This window comes from Lygodium microphyllum, chromosome 17 (genome assembly GCF_053477565.2).
Source record: "Lygodium microphyllum isolate KBCC chromosome 17, Lygodium_microphyllum_v1.1.10, whole genome shotgun sequence".
Classification (NCBI taxonomy): Eukaryota; Viridiplantae; Streptophyta; class Polypodiopsida; order Schizaeales; family Lygodiaceae; genus Lygodium; species Lygodium microphyllum.
Genome location: NC_141151.1, coordinates 25468188 through 25486013, shown reverse-complemented (window position 1 = coordinate 25486013; position 17826 = coordinate 25468188). Strand labels below are relative to the sequence as shown.

Genomic DNA, 17826 nt, shown 5'->3' with positions numbered 1-17826 from the left:
TGCTTTCATTATTATAATTTTTAATTCATGTCCCCCCAAAGCTTTCCATATCATAATTTTGAATTTGTGCCACGTATGATGTGGTTGTAGGTAGACCCATCAAATGTGGTGCAAGTTGTTACTGGCAAAGCATCCAATTGTCGGCGCACAGGCCGTTTGCTTGAGGCTGAGTTTCCTTCAATAGTGTGGACTCCCATGTGCAAGTCATTGTTTGGACTTGCTCATGGAGGGTGGTGCATAAGGCTACATCAATTGTCACCTTCTTCACGATGAAGGTGAAGGTACTTGCGATGTATCGTGAGCATAGTATGCTTAAGTTAAAGAAGCCTTCTTCAATTCGCTTTGCTTATATGTGGTTGCTATTGGAGAGCTTTTATAAGGTGTGGTTGGTCCTACACCAAACGGTGGTGCCCACTCTATGGAACAAGTGAGATGAGCATGAGACAAAGGAGGTGAAAGCCATGCAGCGCTTGTGCCTCAATGAGCAATTCTGACGGAGAGTCTATGGAATCATGTTTGCTGTGACTCCCTTTTATAGGGTGTTACGTATAAGTGATTGCGACGGGAATGAAAATGTCATTTCCTTGCAATTAGCTAAAGAGCTTGGATTAAAAAATGAAGAGATGGACACTCCGACAGAAGTTCACCAAGCTTTAAATGCCGATGAAGGTGACACAATGAAGACTGTGACACCCTACATTGGCAAGCTCAAGTTTCAAATTCAAGGCTACAGTGACGAAGATACCTTCTGTATCGGAGACCTTGATGGTTGCGATGCGATTCTTGGCATGCCCTGGAGTCATAGAGTAGATTCAACCATCTTCTCTCAGAAAAAGAAGGTAGAACTCACCAACAAAGCTCATGGAGGGTGGTGCATAAGGCTACATCAATTGTCACCTTCTTCACGATGAAGGTGAAGGTACTTGCGATGTATCGTGAGCATAGTATGCTTAAGTTAAAGAAGCCTTCTTCAATTCGCTTTGCTTATATGTGGTTGCTATTGGAGAGCTTTTATAAGGTGTGGTTGGTCCTACACCAAACGGTGGTGCCCACTCTATGGAACAAGTGAGATGAGCATGAGACAAAGGAGGTGAAAGCCATGCAGCGCTTGTGCCTCAATGAGCAATTCTGACGGAGAGTCTATGGAATCGTGTTTGCTGTGACTCCCTTTTATAGGGTGTTACGTATAAGTGATTGCGACGGGAATGAAAATGTCATTTCCTTGCAATTAGCTAAAGAGCTTGGATTAAAAAATGAAGAGATGGACACTCCGACAGAAGTTCGCCAAGCTTTAAATGCCGATGAAGGTGACACAATGAAGACTGTGACACCCTACATTGGCAAGCTCAAGTTTCAAATTCAAGGCTACAGTGACGAAGATACCTTCTGTATCGGAGACCTTGATGGTTGCGATGCGATTCTTGGCATGCCCTGGAGTCATAGAGTAGATTCAACCATCTTCTCTCAGAAAAAGAAGGTAGAACTCACCAACAAAGGCAAGAAGTACGAGATCCAAGCTGGAGTTTCTGGAGACACCATACCTATGGTAAGCCATATGCAAGTCTCTAGAGCAATTAAGGATTATGTTCAATGTTGTTTGCTTTATGTCACTGATGTAAAAGATAATATGAATGCTGAAAACCAAGAGCGACTTCAGCTCTTGGAAAAGTATAAAAATTGTTTTTCGGAAGATCTTCATTATCAGCTTCCCCCAAAAAGGCCAGAAGACCATCATATTGATATTATTTCGGCCAGTTCTCCTCTTAATATAGCACCATACCGTGTGAGCCGGCCTCAACAAGAAGAAATCAAAAAGCAAGTCGAAGACCTACTCAACCGTGGGCTAATTAGGTCAAGTAGCTCACAATTTTGTTCACCGCTTCTTCTTGTTCAAAAGAAAGATGGCACATTCAGGATGTACATTGATTATCGAGCCCTCAACAAAATCACTGTGAAGAATCGGCTTCCTATTCCCAGAATTGACAACATTTTGGATCGTCTAGAAGGCTCAAAGGTTTTCAGCCGCATTGATCTAAAGAGTGGTTATCATCAAATTAGGATAATACCACAAGATGTACACAAAACAACTTTCCGCACTTCATATGGTCTTTATGAATTCTTGGTGGTTCCTTTCAGATTGACCAATGCACCATCCACCTTTAATCGAATGATGGAGCGCATCTTTAGAGAGCATCGACAATATGTCGATACTTTCTTTGATGATATTCTTGTCTTTAGCAAGAATGAAGAGAAGCATCATCAGCACTTGGAGATTGTTCTATAATTGCTTCAACAAAATCAACTCTTTGTAAATGGTAAACAGAGTGAATTTTTCATGCATAAAATAAATTACCTTGGGCATATCATCTCTTCTGAAGGGATTCAGATGGATCCTGAAAAGATCAAGATAATCCAAGAATGGCCTCATCTTCATGATGTACATGAGGTGCGATCATTTCTTGGCTTATGCTCTTATTACCTTACAAAGAAGAAGACCTCTTTCCAATGGAAGAAAAAAGAGAAGGCAGCCTTCACAAGGCTGAAAACAGCTCTTACTTCTGGACCTGTTCTTATCATTCCAGATTTGGTAAAACCATTTGTGGTGGAAACAAATGCTTGCGGTGATTGTATTGGGGCAGTGCTAAACCAAGAAGGCCATGCCGTAGCCTTTGAAAGCCGCCGTCTAAATGATGTGGAGAAAAGGTATGACATTTATGAAAAGGAGCTCTTAGCAGTGGTTCATGCTTTGAAGATATGGAAACATTATCTTTTAGGCAATGAATTCCTTATTAAAACTGATCATCAGAGCTTGAAGTATTTCAAGACTCAAAAGCATTTGCAAGAGAAACATGCAAGATGGAAAATTTTCTTGTCTATGTTTCATTTTCAAATTATGTACACTCCAAGGAAACAAAATATAGTTGCCGATGCACTTTCTAGAGTGTCTCGCATTGCAACTATCACAGTGGCTCATCATGAAGATTTTCAAACGATGAAGAATACTTATGACGAAGATACTCATTTTGCAGCAATTTGGTCAAATTTACAGCAAGGAGGTTCTCATCCAGATTATTCCATCAAAGACGGTTACCTTCTCATGAACAATCGCCTTTGTGTCACTCTTCCTGTTCGACAAAAGGTGCTTAAAGAAAGTCATGAACCCCCTTATGCAGGGCATAGAGGGAGGACAGCCACTCTAAGTGCAATTGAGCGCTACTTTTATTGGCTAACATTACGAAGAGATACACATAACTTCATTGAGGCTTGTCTAGTATGCCAAAAATCCAAGTATGATAAACAGAAGACTCCAGGATTGTTGCAACCTCTTCTAGTGCCCAAAGATCCATGGAAATCTATCACAATGGATTTCATCTCAAGTATTCCAAGAACACCTCAAGGTCATGATATGATTTGAGTCATAATTGATCGATTCAGCAAGCAATCACATTTTATTCCATGTCATAAAACATTGAAATCCGCACAAGCTGCAAGACTTATCATTCAACATATCTTCAGATTACATGGTATGCCTTCTGAGATCATTTCAGAAAGAGACTCCAAATTCACATGTAACTTTTGGCGTGCTTTATTTGAGAATTTGGGAACCACTTTAAAGTTCTCCTCAGCTTTTCATCCTCAAACTGACGGCCAAACAGAGGTGATGAATCTCACTCTTTTGGATATATTGAAAGCTTATGTTAGTGAACATAAGTCACAATGGGAGAAATATCTTCCATTATTGGAGTTTGCTTACAACAATACAGTGCACTCATCCACAGAGAAAGCTCCAAATGAAATAGTACAGGGTAAAGTGATTCCTCCTCCAATTATTCGCACTAAAGATAAGATTTTTGCTGCTGATGAGTTTGCTTCAGATTTAAAAACAGCAAGGGATCAAGTTCGAGCCACTATCAAAGTTGCCCAAGAGCGACAAAAGAAGCAAGCAGATAAACGAAGAAGACCTTTGGCTTTTGAAAAATGTCAATATATCTTGCTAAAGTTTGATAAAAGCAGGCTCAAACAAGGTTCCGATCAAAATTCATCTTTTCCAAAGCTCTCCAGTAGATACTTTTGACCCTTGAAAGTGATTGAGAAAATAAATAAAGTTTCTTATCGACTTGAGTTTCCTGCTTATTGGAAAATACACAATGCTTTTCATATAAGTTTGCTAAAACCTTACATAGGACCAGAACCAAAGGAACCCATTACTAAAGATCCCCCAAAAGTTGAAGAAACAGAGCAACTCTTGGAACCTGAACAGATTTTATATCACAAGGATCGAAACACAAGAAGTGGCCTTGTGACACCAAAATTCTTACTAAAATTCAAGAATCTACCCAAAACAGATGCACAGTGGGTAGATGAAAATTTCATGAAGGATTACCCAAACATTCTTCAACCATATCAAGAAGCTTTTCAGCTGAGGACAGCTGAATAAAAGTCAGAGGGCTGTCACAACTCTATAGAAACAGAATTTGTATCCTTTTTCATTAATTTGTCTATATAATGATTTATTAAACTTGTTTCCTTTGCACTAATTAGATATAAAGAAAAGTACATTGGAGCTGGCCACTGATGAGTGGTCACAGGTTATGGTGGACCCATGCGGTGGGTTAGAGAAAAGATAGTTCACACTTCCACCTATATGGCTCGATTGGACGCCTGTGACTAGAACTCACGCATATCAGGATTATTCTCGCACATAGAAAGGATTGATGCCTTGAAGTGTGGGCTAGATCTGCCAGAACAAACAGTTACAATCAACAAGATGGCATGATCATGAAATGCTTGTACAATGTGCATGTGTGGGCTGAAAGCTTGAAATGCACATTTCTTTGCATAGGAAAGTCACATGAAGATTCTGATACCGTTTTTGCGATGTACATGGAAAAAGCTTTCATATGACACCCATATTTGGGGGGCCCCTAAATTTTAGAAGCCTCGAATTAGCCTAAAAATGCTAGTTCTAAAAAATAGGGATGTCATTCTAAAAATAGTAAATTCTGTACTCTGACTGTGCTCACTAAATTTGGTTGTTTCTATTCTTGACAGTATTCAGCCCAAAAAGGAAGGCCATAGAGAAGAGACAAGTGTCAAGACACTTGTCACACAAGTTTCCAAGTGTCCCACCACTTAACACATCTCATGACATGTGACTGGACACTTGTCTTGTGCTACTCCACTTTCTCCTTTTGTACTAGCTCTTTCCTCTCCTATAAATAAGAGCTCGTTTTTCTTCATTCAGAATCATTTTTCTTTGCTGTAAACTCATGTACAGCACCCACAGATAGCCAGAAACTGGCCCCATCCATCCCCATCATCATCCTTCACTTCTCCATTATCAAATTCCTCCATATTTCCTCTCCTATCACTGCTGTTTTACAGGACAGCAAGCCTATAAATTCATTACAGCACCTCCTTCTCGAGCTCTTTCTTCCATTTTAGCAACAAGAAGCAAGCCCTATCCATGTACTGCTGATCAACGATGAAGAAAGGCTGATTTCCCCTCTTTCTTCTCTCATACTATAAAGAAATCAGTTCTTATCATTGCATAATAGATAATGCATGTGTGTTTGTACATCTTTGCATGATCTTGTGAGAGTGAGAATTACTTCTTCTCACTCTCAGGTTGATTGTAACTGAGCTCTTCCCTAAGGGACTTCGGTTGGGTTTCCCATCTTCAACCCTCAATCTTGTCTCCATTACTTTTACATTTTCATGGCTATAATTTCATAATTGTTAAGCATACTACGTTGTTCGGGGCGTTTACACATTGTATGAAGGCATTCCTATTATAATGCTAAGCTGATATGCTTCTAACTTCCAATCAAGAGCATGGGCCCACCAATTAAAGGCACTTTATGGTATCCGAGGAATGGAACCATGAAACCAAGCTTCCTTTTGGGAAAATGATAGTAATGACCTGCATAAGGACTGGTTACAGCAAGCCTAAAATTCACATAAACTAAAATATAAATGTTACCACTTGATTCTTGTACACTAGACACCCAATTTGCCCCAAAACCAGTGCCCTTTGAGGTATTTCTTTAGCTTCTACTGCAACTGGATATACACTAAGATTGCTCCAATCTCCTTCACTTTCCAATGCCCCTTGCTGTCATAAATGACCAGTAAGCCTTCTTATCAGTTTGTCCCTTGATTCCCCTAGGGATTGGCCTTTAGTTGACCCTTGCTTGGTCAAACTTAGCCCCAAATCAAATTGGAATGGGCTGACATCTTAGAAACACTAAATCACACAATTTCCAGTAACTTTCCAGGTGGTAGGTCTTCAATCTTGAGGCACAAGACCCAAGGTGGCTGGTAAACCCTAGTTACTACTGTAAATTAGGGAGTAACTATGGTTTACAGCAGTAAAGGCTCTGCTGCCCACCTTATTTGACTGCTTTATGCTGCAAATGGCTGAGATTTCCTGAGATACTTTGGGGAAACACTAGAGAATGAGAGAGAATGCTAAGGAGAGAGAAAATTCAGAGTTTCATTGCTGAAAACTGACCAAGTCAGCCACTTCCCTAATTAGAGAATGCCATCAAAGCTATCATCTGCTTCCTGGGGACCAAAAAATGGCTGTCATTTGCTCAAACTACTATTGCCTGCTGTCTAGGGACGCAAAAATGGCTGTCATCTGCTCAAACTACTATTGCCTGCTGCCTAGCAGCCCCTACATGCTGTCGCTTGCTGCCAAACACCGTCCTGGACACGTCGCCTATAGTGTCAAGGTCCTCTGCTGGCTGCAATGGCTTCTAATTGGTTGTGTCCAGTAGTGGACCAGCTCTCCCCTCTACCTCAACCTCCACTAAGCTGGAATAAGCTTCCCCCAGCCTCCAATAGCCTTCCCTTCACTTGCATAGGAACATTTTTCCCAGCAGCCCCCTTCCTTATGCATTTTTCCTCCATTTAATTAATTTTCAGAATTAATAGCTCTCCCTCTTTCTCAGCCTTCACGAAGCTCGAATGAGCTTGCCCCAACCTCTATCAACCTTCCCTTCACTTGCATGGAAATGTTTTGCCAAGTGGTAGCCTTCCTAATACATTTTTCTACGATTTAATTAAGTTTCAAAGTTAATAATTCTAAAAATGAATTTATGTCCTTGTCCTTGCCTAAAAAATTAAATGTACCCATCCACAATTAAAATGGCTATGCCATTTTGACTCCCAAGTAATCTTGTGCATTAATTGACTCTTGAACTGGCTTATCTGTTTCAAAAAATGACTGACTCAAAGGAAGTATGATGTGTAGATATACAAGATAGAGATTACAAATAAAATGCATGACTAATTCCACACTCATATAAGAAACAATAAGCAGTCATTGTGTAACCTTAAATTGATCTTGAAATTTTGGCTTCAGAGAAAGCCTCAAAGTCCACCAAACATTAGCCCATGAACCAAGCAAATATATTCTCTTCAGAGTTAGATTCAATCATCCATGACATAGGTAGGCCTCATGGCGCTTTTAATGAGAAGAGGAAATGTGAATTACAGTTATGAAGATGTTGGGAGCCGGGGCAGGATTCTTATGATATCGCTTGGTTTTTTTAAAGTAAGGTTCAATCATGGCTGTTTTGCTTTTAATAACCAACTAAACAGAAAGGAAATTGATTATTGAACATTTGCTTAAGTTGGTCTGTCTCTTGTAAACAACGAGATCTGTATAAAATTCGATGTATTTGATGTATTTTAGTTTCCTTCAGCCTCACATGTGCCATGTGGCAAGTAGCAAGGGTAAATTTACAAGGCTGTTACAAACCCACCGGAATCCCTGTTCTAGTGATTAACTACCCAAAGATGAAGCTTAAAGAGTTGTGCACAAAATTACCTTGTGAAGTAGCAACTCATATTGCTATGTAGTATCTAAGTCGGTCATACTATAGAGAATTCTAGCTACTCAATACAATAATGCAAGGATTGGGCATAATAAATCGTCAAATCATTTAAAGGAAAGCTTGTGATTATTAAGGTCAATTTAGAGACAAAGGTCAATCCTAGAAGTTGTGCATTTTGAACCCTAATGCTTAGAAAGAACCAACCTAGTCCTTAGCTTAACTAATATTGGAACTTGGATTACGAGTAGCTTCTACCCATGCACTCTTCTTTCTACGATGGGGTGTTGCCACTTAGATCCTCATTTTGGCTGGACTTGCAACTAGCCCAAGGTGGAGCTCATAGCCCATAGAGCTCAAGCCATCCAAACGGCCATAAGCCAGCTAGTGATAGAGTGATAATACAACAGCTCTCCACCTAGTGGGGGACTTTTAATCGAGGCAAAGTGTGTGCACCCACTTATAGGGATACTCTCAAGTAACTTTTATACGCATGTTCCAGTGCTCTCTAGTGCTAAACAACTATGCATACACCAAAATTCAGGCCTCAACAGCTCATACTTTCCTTTAAGGACGAATATGTTCACAAGTGCCATAGAGTCAGCTTAACAAAGCCAAACAATAGAAATATGCTAGCCTTTTCAACCTTTACAAACTCCTGCTCAGTAATGGACTAGTAGATCCACGGATTTTGTAGTGGGTGTACCCTGTACCACCATGCCACTGATGCAATCTAGGTCCTGATAGGCCAATTACCATAAATGGCCCACTTCATTGTTGCAAAGACAAATTATGCAACGCTTTAAGCCACAGATTGTCATATATATTCGTGATTCTTTCCACTAATACTTTGCCCCACTCAAATCAACTGTACCTATCAATCTATTGTTTCTAGCAACCATTCTTCCAAACAATTGGAGAGCCACTTGTTACATAATTTGCAAAATGAAATAGTAAGTGAAAATCAACAGTCACCACCAATCTGTTGTTTCTAGCAACCATTCTCCCAACAGTTGGAGACCCGCTTGTTACATAACTTGCCACATGAAACAGTCAATAAACATCATCCTAGATCAAATTGCCAATGAGAGTGGTTAAGTATCTTCTTGTTTGGACTTACCTCCAGATATCCACACTCATCGAGTGTCCCATGTGAGCTTTTTGACAAGACACTTAGAATAATGTGAACTAATTGCCCTGAATGCGATAGTCATGTACTTGAGGAATACAACTTGAATTGGTTCTTGAGCACAGGATTATGCCATCCCGTCGAATCCATTATCCCAAATATTTAGTCAAGTAGGAGAATTGTCAAAAGGCAAAAGTTAGGTTAAAGAGTCACTTTCTTTACTATCTCCCTAAGGATACTACTAAGGGTCGCAATCATTTGATGATATATTAACTCTAGACACACACATGCACACGCACTAATCCAGAAATACTGCTCTGAATATTGTTACGGTGTGCTAAGTGCCTCTTGCAAATATGAATCTTTCCAAAACATCACTTTAGGTCACAAACTATTAATCAAGAAATGGTGCATAATCCCAGAGGGAAAGTCCACATTGCTGCATGGCAAGTCACTGAGATGAATAAAGTTTAAAAATTACAACCTTACCAAAAGCGACCGTCCAACAATCTCTTGCACTTTCTTGTCTTTCAGGCTCAAATGCAACAACCTGTAATTTTCCAACTACCAAAATGAAAATCTATGAGACCACCAACCATTTCAAAGTAAAGAAAAGAGACAAATATTCCAAATTACACCAGTGGCTGATGTATCATGTTTAAAAACTGTTTTTTCACCTTAATTCTGCATAGAAATTTATGAATAGTAGCCGTGTAGACTTTTAGTGGCATATTTCTCATGTGTCACAGACATGTGCTGACAACTTCATAGACTATGAAGAAGAAGTTAGAGATTTCAGATTATTTACCAAAACCAGTGGTGCACATAACAATCTATCAAATTTCACTAACAAATGTCCATGTAGACACCCCACACATACAACCAAAGAGGAAATTGTTTAACACCACAACCATTCACCTCCTCTTTCCTAATTCTAAGAGAGTTTATAGAATATGGTTTGCTTTGTTAGTTATTACTCATCCCTGTGTGTGAACACACATTTGCGTGTAGTGCGCATGTAGTTGTAAACACCTTTACAATCAATCATCTCACATATCAATCAATCTATCTATTCAGTTTGTGTACCTGCAAGTTGTGTGTGTGTGTGTGTGTGGAGACAGAGAGAAAAAAAAGGCCTTCCTCTCCAAAAGGAGAGCCCTCAAGGGTGAGAAGATTTATTTGGATGATGACCTTACCCCAACACAAATAGCGCATTGCAAAGAACACATGCCCAAGGTATTGGAAGATTTCATGACGGTACGAGGCCTATGAGACACTTCGGATGTCAATATGGAATTGTAATGGAGCCCTACGCTTAGATCCTGGTTACTTTGAAGATAGCTTCCGAAACATAGATATAGCAATGTACACAGAAACACACCGATGTAAAGGTAGCCGACTACTAGACGTGCAGGGATTCAAGTGGGAAAGTGCATTTTGTCTAGCAGCTAGAAAACCAGGAAGCACTAGGGGTTCTGGAGGTGTGGCCATACTATACCAGGAAGACCTCAAAGGGATAGTGTAAGTAATGAAAAGAGATGATGATGCACGATATTTCTGGATTAGGATACATGCAGGAAGACCACAGGATATATTCATCACAATATGCTACTTTCCTCCTGCAAATTCTACCTATGCCACACGAGATGGATCTCCCTTTGATGTACTTTATGAGGATATCATGAGATATGCTAGCATTCGGGACATATTATAAGTAGGAGATTTCAATGCACGTACTAGAGATAGACAGAGTGACTTTTATATGCATAATAATGCCATGTTCAAAGAGATCGACATAGATGAGATAGGCATACGCAGGAGAGCCCAGGATAAAGAAGTGAGTACCTATGGGACACACCTATTGACTTTGGGAAGTGCACATAGACTAACCATCTTTAATGGTCTACCACAATGGCGAGGATCTGACAATTTGACATGTTAGAATCACAAAGGAGGGGCAAGTACTATGGACGACTTGATAGGCTCACCAACATTGATACTAGACATCCAAAACTTCAAGATATCTAAGAGGCCAATTGGCATAGCAGCAGATCATGCTATTTTGACACTCATGCTCTCTTATGTACATATGAAACATGAAACACCATGCCTCCCTAAACATCCCAAATACTACTTTACAGAAGACACCTCACACATCTACAGTGGTTCTCTACAGACCAGTTTACATACATTGGACTTGAGTAGATCGTTGGAAGAATGTACAAGGGATTTAATAGAGGCCATACATGGATCAGCCATGTATGCATTCCCACACACCTTGCCCCGATGTAGACCCACAGATGTAGACCCACACAATCTACTGCTCCCCAAAAAAGCTGGTATGATGATGAGTGCAGAGTCACCCAAGCTCGCTTACAGAAAGAAGTGGAGCTAGGCACTCAAACACATCACCAAGCAAAGGCATTCTTCAAACGCCGTGTGCGGAAGAAGAAACAAGACTACTTAGCGAAAGCACAAGCAAAGATATATCAACTATTTTTGGGGCGGGATAGCAAGAGTGCATGGAAGATGTTTCATGAAAGACAGCCCCCTATACAGATTACATCACCAGATGCTTGGCTAGACTATGGGAGACAATTGTATGGCCTGCCAGGACAGCCACCTATGCAACCCCAACAAAAGCATAGGCCAACACAATGGTCTTTCTTCACATGGAAAATGTTTAGGGATGCAATTTATAGATTACAAAATGGGAGGGCATAGGATGAAGATGGACTAGTAGCAGAACATTTCTCAAATGCTTGTGACATATTAGCACCCATAATAGCACATATATTCAATAGAGCAGTATGTGAAGGTTTCCTTATGAGTTGATCAGACAATACTATAATTCCACTATTTAAAAGTGGTGATCCCTTGATTCCTAGCAACTACAGGAATATCATGATCGGTCATAGAGGATCTATTGTTGCTTTGTAGACTTTCGCAAAGCTTTTGATAGTGCCTCGTACACGCATCATGCAGAGATTGCAGGAAATTGGAGTACCAAAGGGTATACGATGGGATGTCTATGCATTATATGAGGAGTGAAAGGTCATGTACGAGCACATGGGAGGGCTATCAGAGAGGATTGACAGTATCATAGGAGTGAAATGAGGATGTCCACTTTCACCCACACTGTTTGGTCTATACATAGATGAAGTGTCTAATTACATAAACTAAGGAGGGGAGTTGGAGCCAACCTGGCAAGGGTGCTGATACCAATATTACTGTATGCACATGATATTGTTCTCATTTCAGATTCAGCGGAGTTATTGCAGTGCCATCTAGATGCTTTGCACATCTTCTGTAGAGATAAAGACCTCACACTAAACCTTGGGGAGACCAAAACCATGGTTTTCAATACTTCAACAGAATGGGTGACTAGATGTATGTACCAATATACATTTGGGGGAGACATACTGGAGCATGTGAGGAAATATGTCTATTTGGGAGTCACCTTCTCTGGCCCACGTTTTTCGTTGAGAGGGGCATCAGAGGCACGTCTGGCATATGAATACGTAGCACTAGGGGCACTCAAGAGTCAATGTGCTCACATACAATTCCAAGAGCCCCACACCAAACTCTAGTTGTTTGACACCCTAGTCACATCTACATTACTATATGGAGCAGAGGTATGGGTTTGCAGCTTGTACCACACGCATCTTAGCCCACTCACTAATCAGATTGGAGTAGAGAGGGATTATTATGATCGTTGGGATAGCATGGAAAGGCCATTGATCATGATGATAGCACGCATGATTAAGAGTAAGCCCTCCACCCCACATCCCATTGTCAAAATAGAGCTAGGGGCAACACCTATAGTTACAGAGGCGCTCTTCAGGGCAATGACCTTTTGGCACAGACTATGGGAACTTCCCACGCCATAGATACTCTAGATTGACACTAACCTCATCTAGACAACTCGCAATAGGAGGCGAGAAGAACTGTTGGTTTTCACATATGGCTATTTGGATGAGCCTACATGGTTTGGATATTAACCGTATTCCACCTTTGGATTATAGCCTTGACTGCCCTACACTTTCTCTCAGCCGATGAAAATTGAACCAGGTGATCAAAGCTGATATTTTGAGGATTGAGACAACAAGAACATGGATCCATCCACCACTCCCTCTACGATCGAGGATGGAGTTCTACAAAAGTCATTTCTTGTGTCTCTCTGATGATGGTTTCGCTATTCGGCCAACATATATGGACACCCATCTCTCCCATAGCGTACGGACAGATTTGCACCTCCTCGCATAGGCTTCAAATGGAGACAAGCAAATGGACAAATACCCTAGTAGAGGATAGGATTTGCCAGCTTTGTGGTCAAGAGCCTGAGACAGAGGTGCGCTACATATGCAGATGCACAGTATACTATGACATACAAGGACGGTACCACTGCCTCATCCGTGATGGATTTGGACCCCTTCATCACGTCATGGAGTACAAGGATCAGAGATGCCTAGGTCTTTTCCTCCTAGAGCTCGAGAGGTGCCGAACTACACTACTGCGAGACAGGAGGCCAGCTCACCCAGAGGGACACACACAGAGAGCAGTGACAGACTTCTTCTAGAGCCGACCCTACTGACACTACCAGCATAGCAGAGACACAGCCACCCCGCCAGACAACTTGCAGGCCACGCCGTGGAGTCACATTGGATAGAGCCATTTCCCTTCGTCGAGCACGATGACCCCATCTACTAAGACCACGTCCAAGGAGGCCACACCACAGTCGGATTAGAGCCATATCACGAGACACCGCAGACTCACTACCAAGAATATCAATGAAGCAACTAGGAACCGCATCATAGATGAGATCGTGTGAAAATCTTGAGATCAGCTAGATCCCATAGTCTTCACCGCACTTTTGTACATGGTTCTATCAGATCTGGTTCTCCTTTCCTTTCCTTTTCTTTTCTATCGATGGAACAACACTACACATGGTTCCACCCTAGTATAGTCCCATCGTATAGTTATTTTCAGTATTGTTTCATAGACCACCCGCTTATTTGTAATGTTATCTTTACCTTACTAATGAGGTGACATTAGACATGGATGTACTCTGGATTTGTCTCATAGGCCACATTGTCCTTATGTAGACGTTAATATATCTTTCTTTCTTTCTTTCTTTCTTTCTAGCGGAGCCAATCCCCGTCCAAGGAAGTGGTCTTCTCTAGACATTCAACCATCAACTGCCCCAATTCTCCACAAGGAAAACAATGCCCTGAAATGCATCCCATTTCAAGTGGAAGTGCAATAAAGACATTCCAAGACAATTTAAGCACAACCACTTGAGCCTTTTGCACAAGGTATCCCATAGCATGCACATACAGTTGCGCTCGATAGTCTACAAGCTGGGGAGGAACCAAAATAGTGCCAATCTCCCCCATAAAATCTTTAAGTAAAGACGTATACAAGACTCCTGCCGGAGCAAATGTTTGAAATCCGCCAATGGTCTCCAAGCCACAACATGGACCAAGTGTCTATCAAAAAAAAGGAACTCTGGCCAAAAGATCATCCCGATAGCTTGTCAATTTGAACATTACCACCTTGTGGACCAACAAAGATTTCTTCGACACAATCATCCTCCAAGATAGATTGCAAACATTGACAGATTCAAGAAAGCATCGGAATCCTGGTAGTGAAGAAGAGGATGACCCTCTTTCATAAAAGGCTGAAGAAAAACACAACAGAATATTGGTACTGCAGTGGCATCCAAAACATTTTCCTTGTCCTGATTCGAAAAGGATTCCCAATTGTAACAAGGTATTAGCAAACTCCAACAAATGTTCCCAATCCAACTCCTAGGAATCATAAATGGCCGAGGTAACCTACACATAAGAACCTTCTCGATGCTCAAACTATATAGGATCTTTGGAATCCGCCATCATGTTATCAAGGGTGCACTTGCTGGGTTCGATAGATGGCTGAGAAACAGCTAGCTATGGAGGAGAGAGAAACAAGAAACAATGGATAGGAGACAGTGTGAGCTCCAAAGAGTGTATTAGCTCTCGAGTGAATGAAGAATGAAAGTACAAAGTACAGCTAAGGTCTAAGGTTGACCTAACCAAGCTTCCACACCCTAACTAGAGTTGGATTAACTTAACTCTAGAGCCTAGTGTCACCACATTTAAAGTCCTAGACACACCACACTTTGACAATTTAATGTGTGTCCACACCACACAAATAATGTTGGGCATTACCCAAAATTAGAAAATTCTAACATGGGAAACATATGCTATCCAATGTCAACCATTTCACCAAATATGGTGCGACATATATATAAAACTTTGACAAGAAGTTATTTCATTCAGCCTTTTGAAACATAGGCAATGCATGAAAGTTATTGTGAGATCCAAACCCATAAGCACAAGAACAGGTGACCATAAAAGCCAAAATTTCATGTAATACCTTTGTGTCACAAGAAGTTCTTTCATTCAGCCTTAGCAATGCATGAAAATTGGTCCCCATATGAGGCAATCTGCTCTTGGAAAAGCAAAATTGCGATAGCCATCGTCAAGTTCATGCAAGATCTCACACCTCAATTTCACTCACAACTTCAACATTTCAATCTTTACATCCGAATACTGGGCACATAATATCAACCACTATGTGGCTCACAATTGTGCTAGATGTATCAATCTCAATCACAAACTCCAAGAATTCAAAATCACTAAACATTTCAATCTTTACATCCGAATACTGGGCACATAATATCAACCACTATGTGGCTCACAATTGTGCTAGATGTATCAATCTCAATCACAAACTCCAAGAATTCAAAATCACTAAAGAGGAATGACTTGACTATCAAGTTTACATCTACTCACTGAATCCACCACAAATAATCCACCAAAGTCAGATGATGATCAAGCCACTTTGTTTATGAACAAGTTGCCACTTAAATAGGTTAATTTTGTGCAGCAAATTATCCAACAGCCCTAGTTTCCACCTTCTATGAATTTGAATGTCAGCTTTTGCATTTCACAAGGTTGTTCGATCAAGTTCACCAGAAACTCCAACTTCCATATTTAGAGGCGGCCTTGACTTCTACCTCTCAAAAGGAGAAGCAAGTGGATGAAAACGACAACAGCAAGACCTGGTAGTAGGGAGGAGAAAATGAACGCCCCCTCCAACATTGAAACTAGGTTGGCAAAATGTCCCTAAGAAAAATAGGTATTGTCAGCTTTGCCAAAAGTTCTTGCCAAAAGTCTAGCCATTTTGCCAATGAGTGTCACTTAAAGGCCAAGGGCAATCTGCCAAAACATTCACCCTCTTTCCCACCTAAGAACTTAAGCACATTAGGAGAGGACAATTCTGTCCCTCCTTCCCAACCGAGAAGGGGTCATCCTCCAACACCTATGGCTTATCCACGCCAACAAGGTGCCAACACTGATCAGTGGTGACACATTGCTCACATGGCTTCAAGACTACCCCCTCAACCAAACCCCACTATACCCAAGGGCTTGTCTAATTGATCTACCAATCCTACAATGGACTTTGTTCCTCAAGTGCCCCTTGTCCCCCTTACGGATAGACTTGATGTGACCTTGTCTTCTATTTTTGAGTTGCCATCTACATCTAGTGTGCTCTAGAAGTAGCTGAAACCACTTTCCCAAGAGACCCTCCAGCAAAGAGGATCATGGGGCATCACATCTCACTCAATCCAATTGCCTATGACATTGATCAAGAAGCACCCTCTAGCTTGCATTCACTCCTCTATAGCACATTCCCATTCTTTCTATAATACACCTTTAGCAATCCCTACCTTTTGGTAGTGCAAATCCTTAAATAAACAAACAACTAAAAGCCCCTAAAGCACCTTTATTAAAGTAGAGATATGTGTGTTCTTTGGCCTTATGTGGTACTTAATCTTATTGCTTGTGTTTCAGTGTGAAACTAACCCTTACAAGACCTACCTTAGTGTTTCTTTCCTTCAATAAGTAATCAATATGTATTATTTCTTCAAAAACCTTGACCAATGTGTCCCTTTACCATTCTAATCAAAGTGGAGAGTGGAAGAGTTTGGTACTCCTACATCTCTTGCTCCTCTTTAGTTGGGCTTCATGCTTCCCGCTCAACATGGAGGCTTCTCTCAAGGAGGAGTTATAGCCTTCCTTGAGGCTACCATGGAGGCCAATCATTTCACAAGTTTCAACTAGATACGTGCTTCATTTCTCTTTTAAGTTTTTTGGATAATCCCTCCCCCTCCCCCCCCCCCCCAAAAAAACATTAGCATCTTGGGGTAAGAGGGGTTGCTTATTTCTTTCACCGTTTAATGGTGAAGGGGATGGTATCATTGTCTTGGCGCTTACAAGATCTTGGTCTTTGTACAAATCTATTCATACATTTGTATCATCATTCATTTGCATCTTTGTGATCATGCTTGTAAAAAGGTGCTTGGGCAAGTCAATAGTTTCCCTATGAGGGCACTACTCAAGTGGTACCACTGTATAGGGCATAACATTTTGTTTGAGCCTAACACTTTGCACTCCCCTTACATCACTCATGCATTAGCATTGTGTTAATGTGAAATGAAGCGCTTTGGATGGGGAAAAACCTATGTATGCAAGTGCACATCCAAGGATGAGAACTCCTTGCACTTTGTAAGCATGTCTACCTTTTACCTCATCAAAAGAGTGGATAATTTGGATCCACCATATTCATATTGAGAAATCACTTATTCAGTACAATCGCTTCATTCAAGGTTTCACACTAACATCCCCAAAATGGGCTAGGAGCCCATATTATGGGCGCTTCTTTAGTGGACTACCCACACAGTGGGGAGCCACCCTACATTAGCTAAGGCCTATTTATAGGCCACCTCTCCACACATTCTTACATCTCCAT

General features: G+C 40.9%; 1 protein-coding gene across 4 annotated transcripts in view; it reads right to left on the bottom strand.

Annotated features, from left to right (window-relative positions):
* The window catches only part of LOC148021703 (dynein axonemal assembly factor 10-like), an 83993-nt gene that overhangs the window by 37031 nt on the left and 29136 nt on the right, over nucleotides 1-17826 (bottom strand). For 2 of the 4 annotated variants that reach the window (XM_087697203.1, XM_087697205.1), the window contains exon 9: nucleotides 9460-9534. In XM_087697203.1, coding sequence (XP_087553329.1) covers nucleotides 9460-9534 — 75 coding nt within the window. The remainder of the gene's footprint in view (nucleotides 1-9459; nucleotides 9535-17826) is intronic. The other 2 variants (XM_087697204.1, XM_087697206.1) reach the window with 1 other exon arrangement.